Below are 23,648 nucleotides of genomic sequence, written 5' to 3'. Positions count from 1 at the left end.
GGGTCACTCCTTGGGTTAGGGGAAGCTGGGACAAGAGGCACTCACAGCATATGCCTCCTCCTGGCCAGCGCAGCGCGATTAGATTGTCGTTGAGATTTGGGGTCAGCTGAGCTGAGAAGGACCCACCCACTCATTTTGGAGGCAGGGACATTGAGGTCCAGAGAGGATGGACACACAGGACCCAGTGGTGTGAAGTTCTCTGCCAGCCTGGGCCACGCGGGGTGAGCTGAGGCTGCAGAGCCCAGGCTTCAGTCCTCACTCTGACGCTCGACAGCAGTGTGACCTTGGGAAAGTCACCTTGCCCTCTGAGCCTCAGTTTCCTCTTCTGTAAAATGGGGATAGTAAGGCCTGCTTTGCTGCCTCTAGGGCCCGGGCCAGGGCCCAGCAAGGGCAGGTAAAGGCGGACTTTGCAGGCTGCGCTGCGGAGCCGCGGGGAGGAAAAGGCTTTGTGGGGCAGGGGCTTTGTGTGGGCTGTGCCGTGAGACCAGGTTCCAAACTCACTTCTTTCCCCTTCAAAGCTGTGTGGCTTTGGGTAAGTCACTGAGTCTCCCCAAGCGTCATCTTCTATCTGCAGAGTGGGGACGATGGTGCCTGCTGGGATCACGCGCTGTCGGAAATGCCCGTCTCTGTGGACGGGCGCACCTGGTAGACGGGGCGTTCCGGGGCCAGAGTCAGGAGGACTGGCTGGCAGGGGTCCCTGAGTCACCTTCAGCAGCCCCAAAGGGTTGCAGTCCCTGGAGGGCCAGAGCCATCCTACGAGCCACAGAGCACCCCTTATCCAGCCGGATCGTGGAAAGGCTTGACTCCGGCTCCAGAACAAACCGTTGGGTGCGCGTGTGTGGGTTCGTCCTGGCCCTGCACCCTGGGAAGTGGCCTGTTCAGAGCTGGATGGGAACGTGACATGGAGCCAGAGACCCTGGATGGGCAGTGGTGGCTGGGCACAGATCAGGCCGCTCTGCTCCCAGAATTCACAGCTGCCTTCTTGGGCTAAGATTGGAATCAGGCCCCGGGTGCGGTGGCTCACGCCTGTAATCCTAGCACTCTGGGAGGCTGAGGCGGGAGGATTGCTTGAGCTCAGGAGTTCGAGACCAGCATGAGCAAGAGCGAGACCCCGTCTCTACTATAAATAGAAAGAAATTAGCCAAACAACTAAAAATAGAAAAAATTAGCTGGGCATGGTGGCACGTGCCTATAGTCCCAGGTACCCGGGAGGCTGAGGCAGGAGGATCACTTGAGCCTAGGAGTTTGAGGTTGCTGTGAGCTAGGCTGACGCCACGGCACTCTAGCCTGGGCAACACAGACTGTCTCCAAAAAAAACGGAGGGAATCAGGACCCCACAGGCAGGCCCCTTTTGTGACAGCTCACCTAGGGCTCACTATGTGTTTGTTGACTGACCGAGTGGAGTGACCTTTCATGAGCCATTTAATCACCCTGAGCTTTGGTTTGTATACCTGTGTGGTGGGATGTTTATTTACCTGTACTCACCTCTGGGGCCGTCTGAAGAACCTGAGAGTGTGTGTTGGAGCAGAGAACAGGTGGGCCCCGCATCTGACAGGTGGGTTACTGCCTCACCTGGGGGACGTTGCTGGCAGGAGGGCACAAAGGGCAACAACAGATGGCTCTGGGTGACAGAGCCGAGGGTTACGCAAGGGAGTCCAGCCAAGGTCGGGTGAGAACCTGGTTCCTGGGTGTTCTATGCATGCATGCACATACACACTGTCACATGCACATGCATGCACTGTCACATGCACACACGCATGCACGGCCCTGCTTGCCCGCCTCCTCCGCAGCCTGTGCCATTTCTCCCTCCCGGTGGGCACTCCCTTTGGTCTCTGCTAGAGACCGCCTCATCATTATTATTGTTATTACTTTGTGATTCTTGTCCTGGCTCTTTAGAAAAAAATCTTTATTGGATTTTTTTTTTTTTTTTTTTTTTGAGACAGAGTCTCACTTTGTTGCCTAGGCTAGAGTGAGTGCCACGGCGTCAGCCTAGCTCACAGCAACCTCCAACTCCTGGCTCAAGCAATCCTTCTGCCTCAGCCTCCCAAGTAGCTGGGACTACAGGCATGCGCCACCATGCCCAGCTAATTTTTTCTATATATATTAGTTGGCCAATTAATTTCTTTCTATTTATAGTAGAGACGGGGTCTCGCTCTTGCTCAAGCTGGTTTCGAACTCCTGACCTCGAGCAATCCGCCTGCCTCGGCCTCCCAGAGAGCTAGGATTACAGGCGTGAGCCACCGCGCCCGGCTGGATTTTTTTTCAAACTATAAAAGTTATACCTACTAATAAAAATTTCAAACAGTCTCTTGCCACTGTTGTTATAAGCTGAGCACTATTATGATTAATAGTGATGTTTACAGAGGCCCGAGCTGAGCACTGAGCGGCTCTCCATACCTGCAGAGCATGGTGCTGGGTTCTGTTAGACCTATTTCACAGATGAGGAACTGAGGCTCTGGGAGAGCCGGGCAGCTGGCAGGGCCGGCATCTGGCAGAGTTGGGACTCCAGCCCCACCCTGTGCTCCTCGCCAGGAGCTGGTGCTGGGGCTGCAGGTGGCTCCAAGCCACCCCCACACACACACATGCCTTCTCATCCAGCAGCACCTGGGGCTGAGTCAGCCTGGGGAGGCAGGGAGGTAGGAGGACGAGAGAATGTGGCAGGCGGTGGCCACCACGCACACCCTCAGACCCCAGCCCCAGCGCAACTACACCTGCTGGGGCCGCCCAGGGCCATGGCCTGTTGCTTTCTGTCATCTGGGGGAGGGATGTCCCACGTGGCCCTGCGACAGTGGTAGAGCCAGGACCAGGAGGGTGTCAGCCGCCTGGTGAGCCCCTGTGAGCCTGCACCCTCTCTGGCGCAGCTTCCCCCACAGCGCGTGAGCCGTGGCTTCTGAGGCCCTGCCCCAATCCACGAGTCTCCGAGTCTCTTGGAGGCTGCCAAGGAAACAGGAAGAGCTGGTGTGGGCCGGGCGGAGGAGAGAGGGGTGCGGAGGCCCCAGGACCACCCACAGACAGCCAGGCAGGGGCGCCACAGTCCCGCAGGAAGGGAACTGTGGGGTGCTGAGCTGCATTTGCAGGGGGGGGGGCCTGCCTGGGTTGTGGCCCCAGAGCTCAGCGGGCAGGGGCACGGCCAGGCCCTCTGGTTGAGGCTTCCCCAGGGCGGCGGTGCCCACCTGAGTCCTCTTCCAGCAGGGTCTGGCCAGAGGCTCCGTGAGACTCTGTCCCGGCCTCTCCCCCATGGCCCTCTGTCCAGGCCGGACACCCTCCAAGTGCTCCCGGCCTTCTGGGTCCCTCTGGCCCCCACGCCTTGGCCCCCAGCAGCCGAGTCCACATCCCTGGGTTTCTGGATAATTCCTTTGTAGCGAGCATGTGGCGCTTCCTCCCAAGCTGGCTTAGAACATCTCTCAAGAATGTGCTCGGCGCTGCGTCTGCCAAGAAGCCAGCCGTGGCCGTTCCCCACAGTCTTCCCGGTCCAGCTCTCCCGGGCAGAGCCGGCTCCCTGCTGCCGTCTGGGCACCGTCCTTTCAGTCCTTAACCCCTTGCAGAGAGCTGTTGTCCCCCCACCCCCTGCTCCTGCAGCGTCCTGACGCCCGCCCTGCCCTGCGGCCTTTCTTCGTTCTGACTCAGTGACTATTTGGTGACTGGACCCAGGACGGCCCCCCAACTCTCCCTCCCCTTGCCGAGCAGCTGCCTGAGCCGGGCCTGGCACTGGGGTCCGGCGGTAGCAAAGGGGGCCAGGCCCAGCCTGCAGCCTTGGCCACCTGAGACAAGTGCTAGCGTCCCCTGGACCCCCTTGGCTCCGAGCTCAGGGAGCAGGGCTGGGTGGTGAGGGGCCCCTCGATCTCCTGCTTGTCGCTTCCTCAGGGCATCAGAAGTCTTCCTCTCCGGCCCACAGCCCTCCCTGCCTCAGCGGGATGTGTTGGCCTGCTCCTGGCTTGGCCTTGCCCCTGCTGTGCCCTCCCCAGCCCAGCCCGGGGGTCCTTGCAAGCCCCCCTGCTTCCGCCTGGACTCAACTCCCAGACTGCTGGGCTGTGCAGGGCAGCTGTGGGCTGAGTCCTCACTCTGGTGCGCTCCCTGGGGGTCCCCAAGGGTCAGGGCGGCAGATTCCAGCCATTCGGGAAATGATGTCCTGGGCATATCAGGGCCCCCAGAGTCATGGCCAAAGGACCCTCAAGACCTATAGCCCCAGGGTTGCCTATCCTGCTGCCATATCGATATTTAGGTAGTTAAATATGAAATGTCTCATTTTTTAATAAAAAGTGTGGTTTATTTTGTCTCTAACAAGAAGCAGTACAGTTAATCAAAGTATGCACTGAAACTATCGACAGAGTTTGCCATCGTAACAGTAGCTTGTTTATCCCAGTAGCGAAGAAGCCTGGAGAGTGAGTGGTGATGAAATCTCGAAAGGCATTTCCCACTGCTTGTTCAGTATCGAGTAGTTTTCTTTGCAAGAAGTGGTCCAAAGCCTGGAAGACATGGTGGTCAGTTGGTGCAAGGTCTGGGAATACGGTGGGTGGCAGAGTTTCCAAGTCCAGTCTCTGTAGTTTGAGCAGCGTTGTTTGTGCAACATGTGGTCGAATGTTGTCTTGTAAGAGGATTGGCCTGCCTCTGTTGACCAGTCTCAGATGTTTGATCTCAAGCATCCTCCTCACTGCATGCAATTGGCTGCAGTAAACATCCGCTGCAATCAATTGACCAGGTTTCATGAAGCTGCAGTGGACAGTATCAGCGCTAGACACCCACACAGACACCATTCGCTTTTTTTGATAAATATTCAGTTTTAGACTGTGTTTTGGCACTTTTCCTCTTTATCCAACCATTGTGCCAAATGCTTGATTGTCAAAAAGAATCCATTTTCATCACACATCACAATACAATGTAGAAATGGTTCACCTTTATGTCGTGACAGCAAAGAAAGGCAAGCTTCAAGGTGATTTCTCTGCTAATGCTCATTTAATTCACGTGGAACCCACCTATCCAGGTTCTTTACCTTGCCCATTTGTTTCCAATGGTCCAATATTGTTGGGATGGTAACGTCAAACGCGTGGGTCGAGATGGATTCGCTTCCGCTACAGCTTTCAGCTCATCATTGTCCACCTTGGCCTCAGGTCGCCCACGTGGCTCATCTTCAAGATTAAAATCACCAGAACAGAACTTCTCAAACCATCAGTGTACTGTGCGTTCATCAGCCACATCCTTCCCAAACACTTTGTTGATATTTTGAGCTATCTGTGCTGCATTGGTTCCACAACAGAACTCATATTAAAAAATAACATGAATTTTTGACTTATCCATGGTTTCACAAAAATTGCTCTAAAAAATACTTTGAAAGATGATCACAAGCCAAACCATGTGTTTGAAAGACTGAGGATGTACCCTCACGATAAATGTAAAACAAGAGGTGTCAAAGTGAAATGTCAGAGATAGCAACTGTCAAACTCAGTACTTAAGGAATCAGACACGCCGTACTTCATATCGTTAATCGAATAATGCCCACTGTGTGCTCGGCGGCGTGGGGTCGGGACGGAGCCCGGCTGGGAACCCTGGGTCCATGAGCCTCCTCATCCCTGAAATAGGAAAACAGTGGCACCAACCCCCAGGGTTTTCACGAAGGTTCTTTGGGCTCACGAGTGTACAGCTTTTGCGACCAGGGGTTGACACGACTCAGGGCAGCTGTGACGACGGAGATGCCTGATTGTTGGCAGGTGCCACTGCCAGCTGCCATCCTGTGTCTTCTGTGTCCCCAGGTCATGGCGCTGTCTCCCCCGTACCCCTCCTCTGCCTCATCGTTTCTCAGAACAACTCCCACGGTCCCTTAGAGGTTCTGGTTGTTTATGGCTTTTAAAAAATAGGCATTCAAAGCAAATTCCTCATTTGTTCTCCCCTTCCTCCCCCAAACTGGAATCCGGACAGACATGAGCTCATTCCAGGAAAGGGGCACCCAGGCAGGGACGGGTCTGTGGAGCGGGGTTGGTGGGCCGTGCTGCCTGCAGAGGGTGTGCCCCCCACTGTCACCGAGGCGGGGTTGGGGTGCGGGCAGACCTCGGGAGGGTCAGGTTAGGCTGAGCCCCTGGGTATGAGCTGTGGGACGTGGGAGGTGGCATGTGCTCTCAGCCCTGCCACCGGGGGTGGGCCGCAGGACTGTATCCCAGCTCCACCACCCTCTAGCTGTGTGACCTTGTGCTAGCGACTTAACCTCTCTGGGCCTCAGCTTCCTCCTCTGTAAAGGGGGGATAACGGGGTCTACCTCACAGAGCTATTGCATTCCACGGCATTTCATCCTCTTGATATCTCTGTGAGGATGAAATGAAATGCCGTCCTAGCCAGGCACCTTTGGCCACAGCAGGGCCAGGGTCCCGTCAGCCCCGTCTCCTCTGAGAAAGACCAGGTCTTTGGAGTCCGCTGTCCAGGTGGACAGGTGGCAGCATCGCGTCCAGCCCTGGCAGCACGTGGGGGAAGCTGAGGCCCAGAGAGGGCGCTGCACGGTGCGGAAACCCCAGGTCTGGACCAGGAAACCTCTTCCCTCATCACAGGGCGCGACCCTCTCCGGGCCTCAGTTTCTGCATCTGCATGCAGGGAGGCCCAGGCCGCCACGTGGGCCCGTGGTGCTGGGCTGGGTTGGAGGCCCAGGACTCAACCTTTTCTGTTCGAAATCCACTTAGCAGCAGGGAGCGGCAAACGGCCAGGGAGAGCCAAAAGGCTGTTAACGTGGCCGGCGAGTTGATTTTAGACTGCTTGTTTTTTATTACGAGAGGAATCCTGATTGCAAAATCAGGAACGGGGTGAGCAGCAAACAGCTCACTCTGCACCCCCCTCGCCCCGAGGTCCTGCCCTCCCTGCCCTTCTCCTGGGCGCCCAGCGGTCATGGTTCACACACAGGTGGGGATCGTTTCTCAGTGGCCGAGGGGCAGCAGCTGATTCTGCAGCTTGCTCTGCACGCGGCTCCGTGCTGGGGCCTTCCCGGCCCCAGGTGGGTCCTGTCCCTCTTCTTAGTCCGGGTGAAGCGCTGCGCACTGACCTTTCCCCAGAGGTGCCCATTCAGCCACCTCCCGCCGTTGCCCGTGCACAGGGCGCTTCCCCTCCGGATTCTCACGCGGGGCTCACCCTTTGCCTGGGTGGCTGCTTCTGCAGGGAGTGCACGACTCCACCCAGACGCAGCGCGAGGGCGAGGAGCCCCTGCACACGGTCCCACGTGCAGGGGGTTGGGGCTTTGCCGACGTCCTGCCTGGGGCGCTCGCTGGGCATCGCACCCACGGGGACCTCACACTCTGTCCTTCCCTTGCAGAGAAAACCGGGAAGATCCTGCGGGAGTTCCTGCGCTTCTACGAAGACCAGTATGGCGTGGCTCTGTTCAGCAGCATGCGCCACGAGATCGAGGGCACGGGGCTGCCGCAGGCCCAGCTGCTCTGGCGCAAGGTGAGGGGCGCTGAGGGTCGGGGCCGGCTCTGCCAGCCACCCCCTTGCCACGTGGCCCGGGCGAGGGCCTCCATTACTCTGGGCCTCAGTTTCCCATTGTTGCCGTGGTAGTCCCTAGCGGGCCGCTTCTGAATAGGCGGATAGCCAGGGTCGGGTGTCAAGGCCCCCTCATTCGCCGTAGGTGGCTCTCTCCAGCTCAGCCCCTTCGCCCTCGGAGTGGGGCTCTGGGGGTTCAAGGCAAGGTCCTCCTCCAAGAGCCTCAGTTTACTCATCTGCCAAATGGGATGAGGATACCTCCTTCATGGGGGATGGCGGGTTGGTTGTGGTGCCAGGAGTGGGGAAGGTGCTGTCACCGGCCTTGTCCTAATCCCGCTGTTAGTAGTAGGACCACCTGTCCAGGGTGATTGGAAGCTGTCTGGGTCCAGGCCAAGGGCCCATGTGGGCCGGGGAGGCAAGCAAAGCCTTCTGGGGGGACCCTGTGATTGACTCGGCATGGGGCTGGGGAGGAGGGCGGGGGATATTGGGAGCACAGGGTGGCTCTGTGTCCCCGTCCGAGCGCTCAGGGTGAGAGGCCAGCCCTGCGCCCCTGGGGATGGTGCAGGGGCCTCTGTGTCAGCCTGGGGATGTCCTGTTTGAGGGCACCGTATGTCCCAGGGCTGGGGTCGTTCCCTTTCAGTGACCTTCAGCTTCTGCCCCCTGGATGGCCAGGGGCAGAGGAAAGGGTGATGAGGAAGGGAGCCTGGCTCTGCTGTGGCTGAGTGGTGGCCCAGGGGCTTCTGGCTCCTGGCTGGTGGCCACTGTGCAGAGCACCCATGGCCTTCCCTCCGGGGATCTGACTGGCTGAGCCAATTCTCCCTAGAAGTGGGGCACGAGCCAGGTCTGCGGGGGGACCCCAGTGCCTGGTGCTCAGGTCATTAGTGGCTGGATTTCCGTGGCTGGTGGGCCGTGGAGTTGTCCTCGCTCTCCTGGCTGCCCAAGTCACCCTGTGCTCGGCCAGCGGGATGCTGGGGCAGTGCCACCCAGGAGGGACAGAGCCCTACGGAGGACCTGGGTCCAGATGCTGTCACTAGCTGGTGGCTGGGGCAGTTGATTCACCCCCCCCCAGGCTCAGTCTCCTCATCTGGCTAATGGGTTCCCCCTGCACAGGGCTTTGGCAGGATCTGGTAAGCGATGGTAAGTGGCGTGAGAGGGGGAAGCAGGTGGAATTACTAAGGGGTTTGAATCCTGATTTGCTGGGTGACCTCAGACACTCGGTGTCCCTTTGCTGAGCCTCAGTTTCTCTGGTTGTAAAGTGGCTTTTAGAGAGGAGAGTCATCATGGGCCAGAGAGGTCAGAGTAGCTTTTGTGGGGGGCGGGGGCTTCATGGGGCTCTGAAGGCCAGACGGGATTCGGATTATTGGGAAGGCCACGCAGGGAGGGGACAGGTGTGGGCAGAACGGGGGCATGGCTGGGACCAGCGGCCAAGCAGAGGGAAGCCGAGGGGGCCCCAGACTGGGAGGTCTGGGCTCGGTTCACTCCCCTCCCCCAAAGCAAATGACTGAAAATGGGCCTCATTACCATGAGATGGGAGGGGCAGGAATCCGAGCAGCTCTCTGCAGAGCTGGCGGTCACCTGACCTGGCTTTGGGGATCTGTTCCCCTCTGGTGTCCTCCCAGCTGGAGGAGCAGCTGGGGCTCTGGCAGCGGGAGAGCCCACAGGCTGGAAGGAGGCCCGAAGTCTTTCTGGAGGAGCGTTACCGACTAGTCGGGTCGGGTGCTGGGGCCACACCGCCCTCGCTGGCCCCGCACATGCTCAGGGAGACAGTCTACCGCCGTTCACAAAATAAAGTGGGAGCCACGAATGTGACAAGGCGAATGCTGACAGTGGAGGCCAGACCTGCTCTGGGTGGCCCCCGAGGGCTTCCCGGAAGAAGGGCCATCTTGGCTGAGGACCTGACAGTAGAGGAAGAGGTTGCTGGGAAAAGACTATCAGGCCGAGGGAATGGCAAGTGCAAAGTCCCAGAGCTGAGCCTTCCAATGGCTTGTCCAGGATGGCAGAGGTGGGACCGGAGCCAGGCTTCCTATGTCTGCCAGCAGGGCCCTTTCTGCAGGGACCACAGCCTGCCCAGGCGGGGGGAGGTCAGGACAGTGCCGGAGCCTCTCAGAGCATCACACCCCCCTTTGCTTTGGGACCCAGGAAAGACTCTTCCCCTGGCCTCATGGCATTGTCTCGACCCGGTGACAGCAGAGGGGCAGAGGTGCCTGGATGTGGCCTAGCCTGGGTGTCTGGCAGGTGACACCTGTGTGGTAGGAAAGGAAGGGAGGCCTTGGGCGAGCAGGGCCAGAACGGGTCCCCATCTGGAAAGAAGTGTCACAGGCAGCCCGGGGCCCATCAATCCAAGACAGTGGGGACGGGCCGACGGCACCAGGCATTTGTCAGGCGTGAGACCCAGCTTTCCATTCACGAGTGCGCATGCCAGTCGTGGGGAAGGTGGGAGTGGCGTGTGAGCAAAGAGAGAGAAATGAAACCCACAGTCCCTGAAAAGCGGGATTCGGCCCCATCGTGCCACTCAGGAGACTGATCTTTCCAGCGTCAAGTCGTGGCAATAGCATCATCGTAATAGAAATAGCAAGATTAATCACCAGCCTCATCATAACAGCAGTTTTTTTTTGTTTTTTTGGTTTTTTTTTGAGATAGAGTCTCACTCCGTTGCCCAGGCTAGAGTGAGTGCCACGGGATCAGCCTAGCTCACAGCAACCTCAATCTCCTGGGCTCAAGCAATCCTGCTGCCTCAGCCTCCCGAGTAGCTGGGACTACATGCATGTGCCACCATACCTGGCTAATTTTTTCTATATATTTTTGGTTGGCCAATTAATTTATTTCTATTTTTAGTAGAGACGGGGTCTTGCTCTTGCTCTTGCTCTTGCTCGGGCTGGTTTCGAACTCCTGACCTTGAGCGATCCTCCCGCCTCGGCCTCTCAGAGTGCTAGCAGTTGTTTTTTTTTGTTTGTTTTCTTTTTAGCAGTTGTTTTTATTAGAAGCAATAAAGTGAAAATAGTAACAAGGATAAAATAGTAATAACAATAAAAACAGAGATAATAAGAATGGAAAACAGCAGGTGTCCTGTGCCCACTTGACCCCCTGTCTGAGGGAGGGGCTGAGACGGTGCCCACAGCACAGACGGGGGACACTGAGGCTCTGAGAGGTGGCGGCGCTTGTCCGGGCTCCTGTGGTGGGTGGCGGCGTGAGGCTGGAGCCGAGGCTGATCGCGGCCTCCGCGAGCTTTGCTGAGTCTGAAATATTCCGCGTGTGAGTTCCGCTCCACTCCCCGCAGGCCTCCCAGCTGAAACACGACTCTGCCATTTGAAAGTCTTAAAAATAAAACCCAAACCCTCAGGGAGAGCTGCCCCAGGATCTGCGTGGTGGTGGGGCGTCCCTCAGCCCTGTCCCTTGGTCCATCCCTAGGCCCCGGGGCGCCTCCCCAGGGAGGAGGACGCAGCCCAGCTCTGGTAGGAGAGCCCTGTCTGCTCTTTCTTTCTAGAAAAGACAGGGACTCAGGGATTTGAGAGCCGGGCTTAGGAGGCCTGAATATGGGCCACTGAACGTGGACGCCAAGGGCAGCTTTGTGGTTTGGCACTGCGTGCGGGGTGTGGTGTGCGTGGGGGGGGGGGTCGGGAGAACCATTTTCTTTTCCTGAGAATATTTTTATCCCGGAGGAAGCCGTCTGCAGGTCCTATTGTCTGAGCACAATGGGCCCTCCTCTTCCAAGAGTGCTTTGTTTCCCCTTGAAGGGCAGCAGGGAGGGAGCTGAGGAGCTGGGGAGGGGGGAGGTGGGGACGGGTGCCAGGGTCAGATGAGACAGGGCTGGGACCACGGAGCGCAGAAGCCGGGGAGGTGAGTGCACAATTAAAATAATACTTTTCCTCATTATGGCATATAAGTGTTTCTTTTTACAAAGGGCATCATATTTATCATAGAACAAACAGATATTTGCTAAGAAACAGAGAGGAACACCAGACCCTCCTGACTTCCTCCCATCTAGGACGAAGCCTCTTCCACTGTGGCTTCTATATCTCCCTTCTAGAAGCTTCCTGGTGCTTGTCTGCTCAGAAAGTGCTCATACCTGGATGGCTATAGCTTCAGCTGGGGCTCTTACCCGCGGTGCAAGTGCTGGGAGCCCATCCCCAAGTCAGTCCATCCATGGGGCTGGTAGACTGTCACATAGACTCGGTGCTCATTGTGGTCACAGTGGCTCCCGTGTATTGTGCACCTGCTGCCTGTCAGGTGCCAGCTATCATCGTCCCCATTTTACAGATGAGGAAACTGAGGCTCAAACAAATGCTAAAAGTCACACTGTGCATCAGGCAGAGATAGGGCTTTGTAGGAAGGTCTGGGCATTTCTGCAGCCCACACACGTGACCACCAGTCTGCCAGGACGCAGGTCAGACATCAAACACCCCAGACCGAGGCCACCTCCAGCCCTACCCAGACTCAGGGAGGCCATCTTGTCAGCTGTTGGAGCTGGAGCTCTCTGGAGCCACCTTGTTCAAGTTTTTTGCCCTGAGGGGAAACTGAGGCCTACAGCTGGGGAGAGACTTGCCCAGGCACTGGGGCTGTCACAGTCCTGGCCTGTGGGTGTGTCCCCCGCAGCTGGACTAACTGCCCTGCACACTGGCTGCAGCAGGTGGGGGTAGGTGGGGGGCTGCCTGCCCCCCAGACCCAGCCTGGGGTGGGTGGCTGTGCTTGGCCAGGGCGGGGTGGGAGGCCCTGGCGAGCCCCTTCACCGCCCCCTTCCTGCCCCTAGCCTCGCTTGTGTCTGCCAAATGGGCCAGGTTGTGCTCAGCTCTGCTGAGGTGCAGTCACCTTCTTGGGGGACCCCATTCCCCACCTGGGCAGAGGGGGAGATCGGGCCTCACTCCCCACCCCGTCACCCTCAGGTGCCGCTGGATGAGCGTGTCATCTTCTCGGGGAACCTCTTCCAGTACCAGGAGGACAGCAAGAAGTGGCGGAACCGCTTCAGCCTCGTGCCACACAACTACGGGCTGGTGCTGTACGACAACAAAGTGGTAAGGCTCCCTCCAGCCGCCACCCACTCCTCCCGGGCCACCACACGTGCTTCTCCACACACCTCCACTCCTAAACCTGTGGTGCCGGACCGCGTCACAGCCCGCCACCGGTGTCACCCCACACTGTTGACAGCACCAGAGCACAACCTCAGCCACCCCTCATTTGCTTGAACTGCCTGCTCCCGGGGTTCCTTCTGAGTGGCAGTTCACTCTGGTCTCTGGGGGGCACCCCTGACTCCCTTATAACCGTCAGTAGCTCCTCCCCTTCCTGATCACTCTCAAGTCCCCATGTCCCTCCATCTCCAGGGCCCTGCCCCCCAGTCCCTCCTCCCACCCCAGCCTCCTTCCCCGCCTGGCTTCCTGCCTGTTCTCGGACCCCTCCCGTCGTGGCTCTGACGGCCAGTGAGCTGCTGAGAACAGTCTGGCCACTTCCCGCCCTGCACGTCTGGAAGGGATGGCAGCTTTTTGTGCCTTATCTTTGCTTTGGGCTCTTGGGGATGGATGCTCCTCCTGGTTGAGCCACTAACCTGATCTCTTTTACTAAACATTTCTCCAGAGCAGCCAAAAGGACAGGCCTGGTCCCTCTGGTTCAAGGCAGATCAGTGTTAGAGCCACATAAATCGGGTGACCTCATTCCCAGAGGAGTAGCATGCATCGGAATCGCCTGGAGGGCTTGTTGCAAAACAGTTGCAGGGCCTAACCCCAGAGTTTGATTCAGGTCTGAGGTGGGGCCAAGAATTTGCATTTCTAACAAGTTCTAGGGTGATGTTGACAATCCAGGACCACGGTTTGCAAATTATTGCCATAGAGGTTCTGAGCCACTCTCAGGAGTGTTGACTAGTGACACCTAGTGGCAGGCAGCTGCATGGCAGCCCTGCTGTATGAGCTATTACATCAGAACTGCTTTCCCCCAACTGATGTAAGAAAGCTGAGTCTAGGCCTAATCCTCCCCCAGAGGACACTCGTGTGACTCTCAGAACCTAAGAGGTTGGTGGGAAGTCCAGGGTAATGGTCAAAGACCCTGGGCTCTGGAGGCAGCTATCCCTGGTTCATGGCCTAGGTCTGCTAGTTCCCAGCTGTGTGGACTTGTGGCTAATCCACCTGTTTGGATTGTGGGAATTTAGCACAGTGCCCAATGTGTCACCAACACTCCACTAGCAGAGCTGTGGGTGACAGAGGCGAGAGCGGTGCTAGTGATGACAGCAGTCCCCTCGCCAGGCACCATGGGTTCTCTCCCTCAGTCCTCACGCAGCTCAGTGGGGTAGGAACAGGCACTACTCTGGTTTTCTAGATGAACTGGAGCACAAGAGGTCAAACAAGCTCGTTCTCAGCTTCACACAGATGCCACTCAGTGGAGCCAGGAATTGAGCCCAGAGCCCGGGTCTAGGTTGCTGCACCATGTTGTTGCTTGTCGCTGTGACAGTCTGACTTCCTCTTCCCTCTGTTCCTCTAATGCCTCCTCGTCCTGCTCCTCCCCCTCCCCACCTTGGGCAGCAACACTGAGTAGGGCCCTGGAGCCAGAGTTGGAGATGGGATCTGGGCTTGGCCACACGCTTAACCTCAGGGACCATCTCTCTTGCCCCTGCAGGCCTATGAGCGGCAGGTCCCACCCCGAGCCATCATCAACAGTGCAGGCTACAAAATCCTCACCTCCCTGGACCTGTATCTGGAGCTTGTTGGCAACTCCTTACCAGGTAAGAGGCTGCCCACCCCATGCAAGATGCCCTGTGTAGGCCCCAGGAGCCGGCCAGGGCAGGGGGGCCCTGAGCCCATTGTTCTAGGCTCCTCGTTTGCAGCAAGACCAGCTAAACATAGAACTCTTGGCAGGTGCCAAGCACAACCGCAATCCTCAAAGGAGAGGCCTTGTGGGCCTGAGAGGGGGGCTTTGCCCAAGGCCACGCAGTGGTTGGGGCTGGACCAATGTGGGTCCCCAGCTGAGTCCTGCCAGTTCCTGAGCCTTCTGTCCACAGTGTGGAGTGGGGGTCCTTGCTCTCTACACTCCCACCTCCCTGAGTGCTCAAGAGCCTCTGGGAGAAGGTGGTTGGTGACCCTGCCTGTAAACTGGCGGGTTGACCCTGCACTTGGGAGGAGTTTGTCTTCTAGGAGACCTGCCTCCACCTCACCTCGGTTGAGCCTCCGCCCAAGCCTTACAGGAGCAACACCTGCCTCTCAGATGATCCCTGGGAACTGGGAGGCAGGTCCCAGCTGGGAGTTGGGAGCAAAGGCCCTGTAGGGGTAGAGGACTCAGTGGGAACCTGGATCCTAGCCCTGACCCTGGATCTGTTTTTGCTGCGTCTGCTCGGGCGAGTCTCGCCTCCCACTCCCGGCCCTCAGCTTCTTTCACATCTGCACACGCGGGCACTTGGGGACTGACCCCACGGCACCTGGCCCAGCACAGGCCGACCCAGAGCCAGGGCAAGCAGAACTGTTGTCGTATCACTAACAACAGCGGCAGGGTCACAGCCCAGGGCCAGCCATCTCTCTGGATCTTGAATATCTGCAAGGACAAAATAGAAAGAGAGAAAAATTCCTTTAGGTCTATTATGTTTCCCCCACTCCACGTGCCTCCCTCCCCCTTGGACATTTAAGCCCCACTTTGGCCCCTGCGGCTGGAATGGGGGGGAAACCCAAGAAGGCCCCATTCGGCCCTTGGACCTGAGGGCTGCGACCTGTGTTCCTCCAGCCCCACGCGCTGAATTTAGGAGGGAGGCGGGTGCGACTTCCTGCCGGCTCTAAGAAAGGGGTCTACGCAGGCGCCGGATTCCGAGGTTCTTTTAGCCAGGCTGTGGAGGACGCAGCCGCCAGAAAGAGAAAGGAGGCTGCCGCCACCCCCTGGCTTGCTGGTCACCCCAGGGCAGGCCAGCCTTCTCTGGGCCGGGGCGGAGGGCGCAGTGTCCTGCCATCCTCTGGCCGAGGGAACCCCACTGGGGGCTGCTCAGCAGACGCTGTCTCCGCAGGGACCACGTCAAAATCAGGCAGCGCCCCCATCCTCAAGTGCCCCACGCAGTTCCCGCTCATCCTCTGGCACCCTTATGCGCGTCACTACTACTTCTGCATGATGACGGAAGCCGAGCAGGACAAGTGGCAGGCTGTGCTGCAGGACTGCATCCGGCACTGCAACAACGGTGAGCGCGGGCCGCGGAGGGGCGGCGTCTGGGCTGTGTGCCGGATGGGGACACCTAGTGGCCGAGTGTGGTGTGGCAGCCCTGCTCTATGAGCTGTTGTGATTTTCCTTCTGGGGTTGCAAGAAACCGTTGTCGTGACACCCTTGATCGTCTTCCTCTGTGGAAACGGTTCTGTGTTGCTCAGGAGAAAATTAGGAAATTGTTCACAGGAGGTGTGGTTGTTGAGCTCTTGAACACTAGATTACGAAATCGCAATCCTGATTCTGCCACTTCCTGGCAATATGACCGTAGGAGACTGACTGACCCCTGGGAGCCTCTGTAAAATGGGGATAATCTCATGTGTATTAGGGGGTTTGTGAGGATTCACAGTCCACTCCATGCTTGCTGTTTTTTTTATTTGTTTTGAGACAGAGTCTTGCTCTGTCACTCCAGATAGAGTGCAGTGGTGTCACCATAGCTCACCGCAGCCTCAAACTCCTGGGCTCAAGCAATCCTCTGGCCTCAGCCTCCTGAGTAGCTGAGACTACAGGCATGCGCCACTGTTCCTGGCTAATTTTTCTATTTTTAGTAGAGACAAGTCTCGCTCTTGTTCAGGCTGGTCTTGAACTCCTGACCCCAAGTGATCCTCTCACCTCAGCCTCTCACAGTGCTAGGATTACAGGGAGGAGCCACCACACCCAGCCCAGTTTTTTTAAAAAATTTATTTTTTTATTTTTATTTTTTGAGACAGAGTCTCGCTTTGTTGCCCAGGCTAGAGTGAGTGCCGTGGCATCAGCCTAGCTCACAGCAACCTCAAACTCCTGGGCTCAATTGATCCTCCTGCCTCAGCCTCCGAGTAGCTGGGACTACAGGCATGCCCACCATGCCCGGCTAATATATATATATATATATATATATATATATATATATATATATTAGTTGGCCAATTAATTTCTTTGTAGGTATAGTAGAGACGGGGTCTCGCTCTTGCTCAGGCTGGTTTCGAACCCCTGACCTCAAGCAATCTGCCTGCTTTGGCCTCCCAGAGTGCTAGGATTACAGGCATGAGCCACCGCGCCTGGCCTAAAAAATTTTATTATTTCTTTCTTTGCCACCCACATGCTGGGAGATCTGGGAACTTCTCTTCCTCCCTCAGGGCCTCATTGTTCTCCTCTGTAAACTTGTGTGGTGGCTCTTCCAGCTTATTCGTGTCTACTCTAACACAGGCGCAGACCTGAGGATGCTGCAAGGGAGCAGGGCCTGTCCCTGCCCTCATGCAGCCAGCAGTCTGGGGTGGGAGACGGGTGCTGAGCAGATGAGGATGCAGGGTGCTGAGTCACAGGGTGCTGGGTGGGAGCCACCCACTTGGGGAGCCTTTAGGGTGCACATGTGTTGGTGAGGGGTCAATCAGGGCAGGCTCCCTGGAGGGAGGTGATGGTTCAGCTGAGAGCTGAAGGAGGAACAGGCCTGGAGAGGAGAGTGTTCCAGACAGAGGCAGTGGCCAGCGTGAAGGGAGGTCCCCAGGCTGAAGGGAAGCCCCAAGCCCCGGGATGGTAGATGGCCCAGAGGATGAGCTGCCCAGGCCCTGAGGCAGGTGGAGGGGCCCAGGAACGTAAGGGAACCTCACAGGGCTCCTTGGAGTCGGATCAGAAGGCATGGGATTAGGATTATCTCCACAGCTGAGGGTGGGGCATTGAGGGTCTTTCTGCCTTTGCAGCGGGGACAACTCTGTCCTGGACCCCAGCTCTTCCTGGTCATCTGGCCTTGGGAAGGACCTGCCCCACCCCACCCGTGGGCACAGCTCCACACCGTGGTGGAGGCAGAGGGACAGAGTAGACACTAATGGCCTCCTGGCCACCACTGCAGGGACTTGGCTCACCCCACCCCTCCTGCTCAACCCTCAAGGGACACCTCTGCCCCGTCTGGAATCTGCCAGGCGGGAGGAACCAGGTCTCAAGTCAGGCCAACCCTTGCTACCTGGGCAGGGCCCTGCGGCCCACAAAGGGCCTCCTGTTCCCAGGTCCCTGGGGGCTGTTGGGCTGTGCCGGGCAGGGGCACTCAGGGCTCTGGCTGCCTGGCCTGGGGCACCCGTCCCCTCTCCCAGCCCCTGGCCCAGCACTGTCCCTCGGGCTCATGGCTGCCCTGGCCTGGCGGGCTCAGGTGGGGTAAAGGGTGGGCACGGAGCAAGGTGGGGAGACCCACCACTGGGCCCCCTGTGTGCAGGGAGGGTGGCGATGCACTCGCTCCAGAGACGACTGGGAGCAGCAAAGAGGCCGGTCCGGGTAGAGCTCTCGGCTGTGCCTGGCGCGTAGTGGGCGCTCAGGCCGAGGCTGGGGGGGGGGCCCTGGCGTCCGGGGTGCTGTGGCAGGAGGCCGGCCCAGGAGAGCTTTGGACCAGGGAAGGAAGGCGTCCCGTGGCGGCACCCTCGCCCCAGGGCTGGGCGGAGGAGGCAGGTTTTAGATGGAGCCTTTCCTCCGCCCTGAGGACTGTGAGAAAGTTCTCTGCTTCCTGCGTCTCAGAGGCCGGGCCTGGGATTTGTGCAGCCTGGAATTGCTCACTCCAGGGGCTGCCAGGAAGTGGGGGGCGGGTGGGGACGGAGGCCAGCTGGGTGGACGCCAGCTGTCCCCGGCCCCCTCGCATCCTGCATTCCTGGAGCAGCTGGAGGTGGCAGGAGGCAGCCGGGCACGGGTGTGGGCGGGGGCAGAGGTCAGGGCCCCTTCCTGCCTGACCGTGGCCCCTCTGCCTGCTGCCCAGGGCTGAGGAATGCAGTTTCCTTTCTCAGGAAGGCTCAGGTCTGGCTAGAGTCTCCGGTGCTGGGTTTGAGCTCGGGTCCTGCCAGTCCCTCACTGCGCTTGGTCCCTCCACTGAGCTCACTGAGCTCGGGTCCTGCCAGTCCCTCACTGCGCGTCTTGTGACTTTGCCTCTCTGAGCTGCAACGGTCTTCACCGGGGACATGGGGCTGGAACCCCCTCCGTCACAGGGCGCCGAGGATTAAGTGAGCTGGCGTCTCAGTTTCCCAGGCTGCCGTGACAAAATGCCAGAGGCCAGGGGCTCGCACAGAAGTTTATTTTCTTGGTCTGGAAGCTAAAGTCTGAGTCAGGGTGTCTGTCACAGGGCTGGCTTCTCCTGAGGCCGCTGTCCTTGGTGTGCAAAAACGGCTGCTGTCTCCTCCCTGTGGCGTCCCCCTGTGTGCCACGTTCTCTCTCCTTTTAGGAAGAAATTTCTTCTTCTTTTAAGGACACCAGCCGTATTGGACTCTGGCCCGCCCTAATCCCCTCAATTTAACTTTTTATAAGACTGTGCTGTCCAAACACAGCCATGTTCTGCGGCACTACAGGTTAGAACTGCAAGCTAGGAATTTGGGGGCGGGGGCACATGGGAAGACTCAGGAGGGGCGACCCCCAAACTTGCCGAACCCAGCAGCTGGGTGTGCGGAAGGAGCGAGCCCTCGAGTCGAGGCTGCACGGTCGGAGCCAGGCCCAGGCACGGCAGCCGCCCTCCGCTGCCTGGCAGCCCTGCCACCTGGGACGCGGCTCGCCCGGCACCCCGATCGGCGTGTGCGGAATGTAAATTCTCCCCAGCCCCCGGGGACAGCCCGTGTGTAATGCGCTGCCCGGATTTTCCAGGCAAAACTCGGTCTCCAGGAGACTGTGCCTCCTGAGCGCCCGGCGGGAGTGTCCTCCCCTGGCCAGGTGGGCAGGCCCCGCCCAGAGGCTCCACTCCTGTCGCTCCTGCCTGACCTCGGGTCCCTGAAGTGCTGGGGCCAGCCTCCCCTCCGGCCCCGCCCCCGTCCAGGCTGCCGCCACTGCAGGGATGGGTGCTGGGCCTCAATTTCCCCCCACGGAGCTCCCCGCTGGCTCCGACAGGCAGTGGTTCCTGCGGTCGGCTGGGGCGGGAGGGTTCCTGCCATGCCCGAGAGGGGCTTTTTCTCTGTGGGGTGACTCAGCCCACAGTCATCGCAGTGGGAGCCGGTCTCTGATGCACAGGCTGCCAGTTCCCCTTCCCTGGGCGCTGGGGACAGAGCGCGGTCAGAGGCCGCGGCCAGGGAGCAGCCCACCTGCCGCCTGGCTCAGCGGCGCCCAGCCACACGCTCCCCCAGTCGGATGCTTCGACTTCCTGCCACGCGTGGCTCCCACATCCGGTCTGGGGGTCCCTGCCTCGACCGCTGACCCACCTGGTTGGCATCTGGGCCACTGACAGCATCAACAATAATGAAAATATCCAAATAATGGTTTTCTAGGCATCAGTAGGAGACCCTTCCATGTATTCTTCGATAAAGCTCTTTAGCACCTGTGCCAGGTGCCGACCTGGGCGCTCCGAGGGGAGGGAGCGAGACAGACCCAGGCCTGGCAGGTGGTGAGCGGCTTGCCAGCCCCTGAGAGGTGCCACTTGGGGCAGTGCTGGGCTGGGCCCGGCCCCGCTTGGACTCCACGGTTTGCCGTGGCCTGTGGAGTTCCCCAGGGGACGTGTGAGGACGGGCCAGTGGCATTGTTCCTGCTGTTCAGAAGAGGAAACTGAGGCCCTTTTGGGTTCAGTGATCTAGAACTAGGCTCGGCAATCTGTGGCCCACGGGTCAAATGCAGCCATTGCCTCTGATCGATGCAGTGGAGCAGAGTGGAGCACGCGCACATGCTCGCCGGCATCTGTGGCCGCGCCCGTGCCGTGACGGCGGAGCTGAGAGCACAGGTCGCCTGGCTGCAAAGCTGAGACTGTGCTGCCGGGCCGGTTGCAGGCAGTTTGCAGAGCCCCGACCCAGCAGCAAGGGAGGGACCAGGGGTCACGCAAGGGTCTCTGGGTGCCTTTAGAGCCATCCTGGGTGACCACTTACTGTTCTCGAGACTCTAGGCCAGTGGCCTGACCTCTAGTTGGTTTGTTCACTTGCGAAGTAGGTCAATGATGGCACCAGGTCTGGGGTGGTTGGGAGGATTTAAGGGGATAAGGACGTGGCCCGGGGGTGGCCCTGTTGCTGTTGGAGTCATTATCACTCTATCGCTACAGCCACTGCTGTGACCACTGTGGGGGCAGCAGGGGTCACAACTGCCCCTCCTTCTGTGTGTGTGGGGAGGGATCTGGTCAGTCGGTTGGTCTTGGAAGAGGCCACTGGGCCACCGTGCTGACCTCCCCTCTGTCCCTCTCCTGCGCAGGGATCCCCGAGGACTCCAAGGTGGAGGGCCCTGCGTTCACGGACGCCATCCGCATGTACCGCCAGTCGAAGGAGCTGTACGGCACCTGGGAGATGCTGTGCGGGAACGAGGTGCAGGTGAGGCCAGGTGCACTGGTGGGGGGGGACCTTGGGAGTCACCCCAGGGCCCCACAGAGTAGGGGGCTGGGTACAGAGATGAGGCTCTGGAGCACTGCATCTTTGGAAGGAGATGAGCTCAGATTTCGGCAAGTGGGGGCCGATGCAAGTAGAGATACTTGTTATGTCATTTAACCACTTACAGAGCACCTACCCTGGGCTAGGGGCCGGGGCGCAGCTCTGAACAGTGTGGACACAGCACTGGCCCGCTGGGAGCTCTCTGTCTAGCAGGATAATTGGACATTCAGCAAATAAACACGCACTTCCACGTGCAGGCAGAGCGGGGAGGGATTGCAGTATTCCAGGCAGGGGTGGCAGCGTGCGCAAAGGCCCTGAGGTGGGTCCCCGAGTCTGAGGGTCCTATAGGACACCCGAGCAGATGTGTCTGGGACCTGCGGGGACGACAGTGGAGGCGTGCAGCAAAGGGCCAAGCCCATGTGGGGGGTGGAGGGGCCAGGTTTGCTGGAACGTGGAGAGAAAGGTGCCAGCCGGACAAGCTCCAACCCTCCCCTGGCTTGTGCCTCCCGACCCAGATCCTCAGCAACCTGGTGATGGAGGAGCTGAGCCCTGAGCTGAAGGCAGAGCTCGCCCCCCGGCTGAAGGGGAAACCGCAGGAGCGGCAGCGCCAGTGGATCCAGGTGGGTGTGCCTGGGACCCTGGAGTGGGGACCGGAGTCTGCACCTGGCCTGGTGCCCTGAGCCCTGGTGCTGACGCTGCCCCCCTGCGTGCAGATCTCAGACGCCGTGTACCGCATGGTGTACGAGCAGGCCAAGGCCAGCTTCGAGGAGGTGCTATCCAAGCTGCAGCTGGCCCGGCCAGCCATGGAGGCCGTCATCCGCACAGACATGGACCAGATCATCACCTCCAAGGAGCACCTGGCCAGTAAGATCCGAGGTAGGCAGTCCACTCGCCACACCTGTGTCCCTACTGGGCCTGACGGTGCCCAGACCATGGGCTCTCCAGGGGTCACGGTGAACTTCCTCCTTATTTCATGATCCAAGTATATTTCACAGCATCAACTTGCTCATTGATAGTTTTTAAAAATCAGAATCCCAGGTTGGTATCCAACTCTAGGCCTCAAGGGATCCTTCCTCCTCGGCCCCCCCAAAGTGCTAGGATTACAGGCGTGAGCTACTGTGTCCGGCCAAGATCAAAATTCTTATCCAGGAGAGGCTTAAGCCTCCTGGTCATCTTTGATGCAGCACAGATTTTGCCGCACGTCACATTAGTGGACATCGGTTTAGCTCTGATTCATTTCCAGCAAGTGTAACTCTCCCAGGTCAGTTATTATGCTCCTCCGTTCCCAGGCAGATGGGTTTGTCCCCCATGACACATCCGCCGAGCGCAATTTTAGCAGTTGTCACTTCCCTGCGGGTGACACTTACCAGCTATTCCTTAGGAGCTGGAGAGGACACTGAGAGCTGACGTTTATTCTGTGGAACACACTGTGCAGGGGTGGGGGTGCGTGCCAAAACGCCCCTGGGTGGAGAGGCACTGGTGAGAATGTGCTGGAGTTGGCCCCTGCCCACCAGGAAGGAAGAGAGCCTTTCACACAATCACGCAGCGCCAGGCCACAGCACTCCAGAGCAGGAATGAATGGGTTTTTGTAAAACTGAGAAGTTCATTGAATCTACTAAAGCGTTTTTTGGGGTTTTTTTTGTTGTTGTTGTTCAAGACTCCCCCAAATGAGTTTTTTCTCTACCTCTAGCTAAGCAGAAAACTGCTGTCGCTTTTGGACTATCAGTTTTCTTAGTTTCTTGCTGTCACAGTTTCAGTCTTAGAACACCCTGCTGTTTTTACCCCATGGACTTATCCTCGCTACCAGCTGTTCATCTGGAGTTATTCAGCTTGCTAATGTTGCCACCGCCGCTGGCAGTGGTTTTTAAGAGTAATAGGACGGCATGCTCCAGCGTCCGGGCTCTGGGGTGGCGGGGAGGTGCCCGGGGAGCGCCCTGACCTTTCCCCGGGCGCAGGCTTCATCCTGCCCAAGGCGGAGGTGTGCGTGCGGAACCACGTCCAGCCCTACATCCCGTCCATCCTGGAGGCGCTGATGGTGCCCACCAGCCAGGGCTTCACCGAGGTGCGGGACGTCTTCTTCAAGGAGGTCACCGACATGAACCTCAACGTCATCAACGAGGGCGGCATCGACAAGCTGGGCGAGGTGAGGCCGTGTCACCCCTCGGAGGCGAAGGCCGGGCCTCTTGCCGTGGGACTCGGGGCAGCCGCTCCCCTCCCTGGGCAGAGGCCAAAGCTGTCTGAAGTTCTAGGGGGAGGTGGTCAGCAGTTAGAGGAAAGAGGGAACATTAACCCCCATCTACCTTTATAAGGTGCTAAAACATTAAATAATTTAACTGAGAAGACGGAGGGAGGGGAAGGCAAGCTTCAGCTGTGAGTGACACTGCCACACGCCCTCCACACAGAGACGGCCCCTCTCACTTGCCCCCATTTCTCTGGCTCTCAGGGTGAATGTCCTTCCACAGGCCCCGTTTTGGGGTAGTTGGTTGCCTGGACCCCACACAGTTGTCAGGTGTGGATAGAATTTTCCTGCATCTAAGCATCCTACTCTACACTCCAAATTTGGGAGTCCATGGACAACAATAACTATGAGATTAGAGAGCACAAAAAGCCACTTCCCAATTTTGAGGCTGAGGAAACTGAGGCTCCGAGAGGGTGAAGACTTGCCCAAGGTCATCCAGCACCCCAGAAGGGAAGAGAACTTTCTCCCGGCACCCAGGCTGGCCTGTCCACAGCACTGTGCTGTTGGGCATGCTCCCCTGCCTCCCT

General features: G+C 58.5%; 1 protein-coding gene across 1 annotated transcript in view; it reads left to right on the top strand.

Moving 5' to 3' along the window:
- NIBAN2 (niban apoptosis regulator 2) overlaps positions 1-23,648 on the top strand; it is a 53,699-nt gene that overhangs the window by 25,679 nt on the left and 4,372 nt on the right. Inside the window, exons 2-9 of the mRNA XM_012771992.3 lie at positions 7,286-7,416; positions 12,333-12,461; positions 14,050-14,155; positions 15,419-15,586; positions 20,710-20,825; positions 21,398-21,502; positions 21,596-21,758; positions 22,838-23,025. Coding sequence (XP_012627446.1) covers positions 7,286-7,416; positions 12,333-12,461; positions 14,050-14,155; positions 15,419-15,586; positions 20,710-20,825; positions 21,398-21,502; positions 21,596-21,758; positions 22,838-23,025 — 1,106 coding nt within the window. The remainder of the gene's footprint in view (positions 1-7,285; positions 7,417-12,332; positions 12,462-14,049; positions 14,156-15,418; positions 15,587-20,709; positions 20,826-21,397; positions 21,503-21,595; positions 21,759-22,837; positions 23,026-23,648) is intronic.

This window comes from Microcebus murinus, chromosome 12 (genome assembly GCF_040939455.1).
Source record: "Microcebus murinus isolate Inina chromosome 12, M.murinus_Inina_mat1.0, whole genome shotgun sequence".
Taxonomy (NCBI): Eukaryota; Metazoa; Chordata; class Mammalia; order Primates; family Cheirogaleidae; genus Microcebus; species Microcebus murinus.
This window is presented reverse-complemented; position numbering and strand designations above follow the sequence as displayed.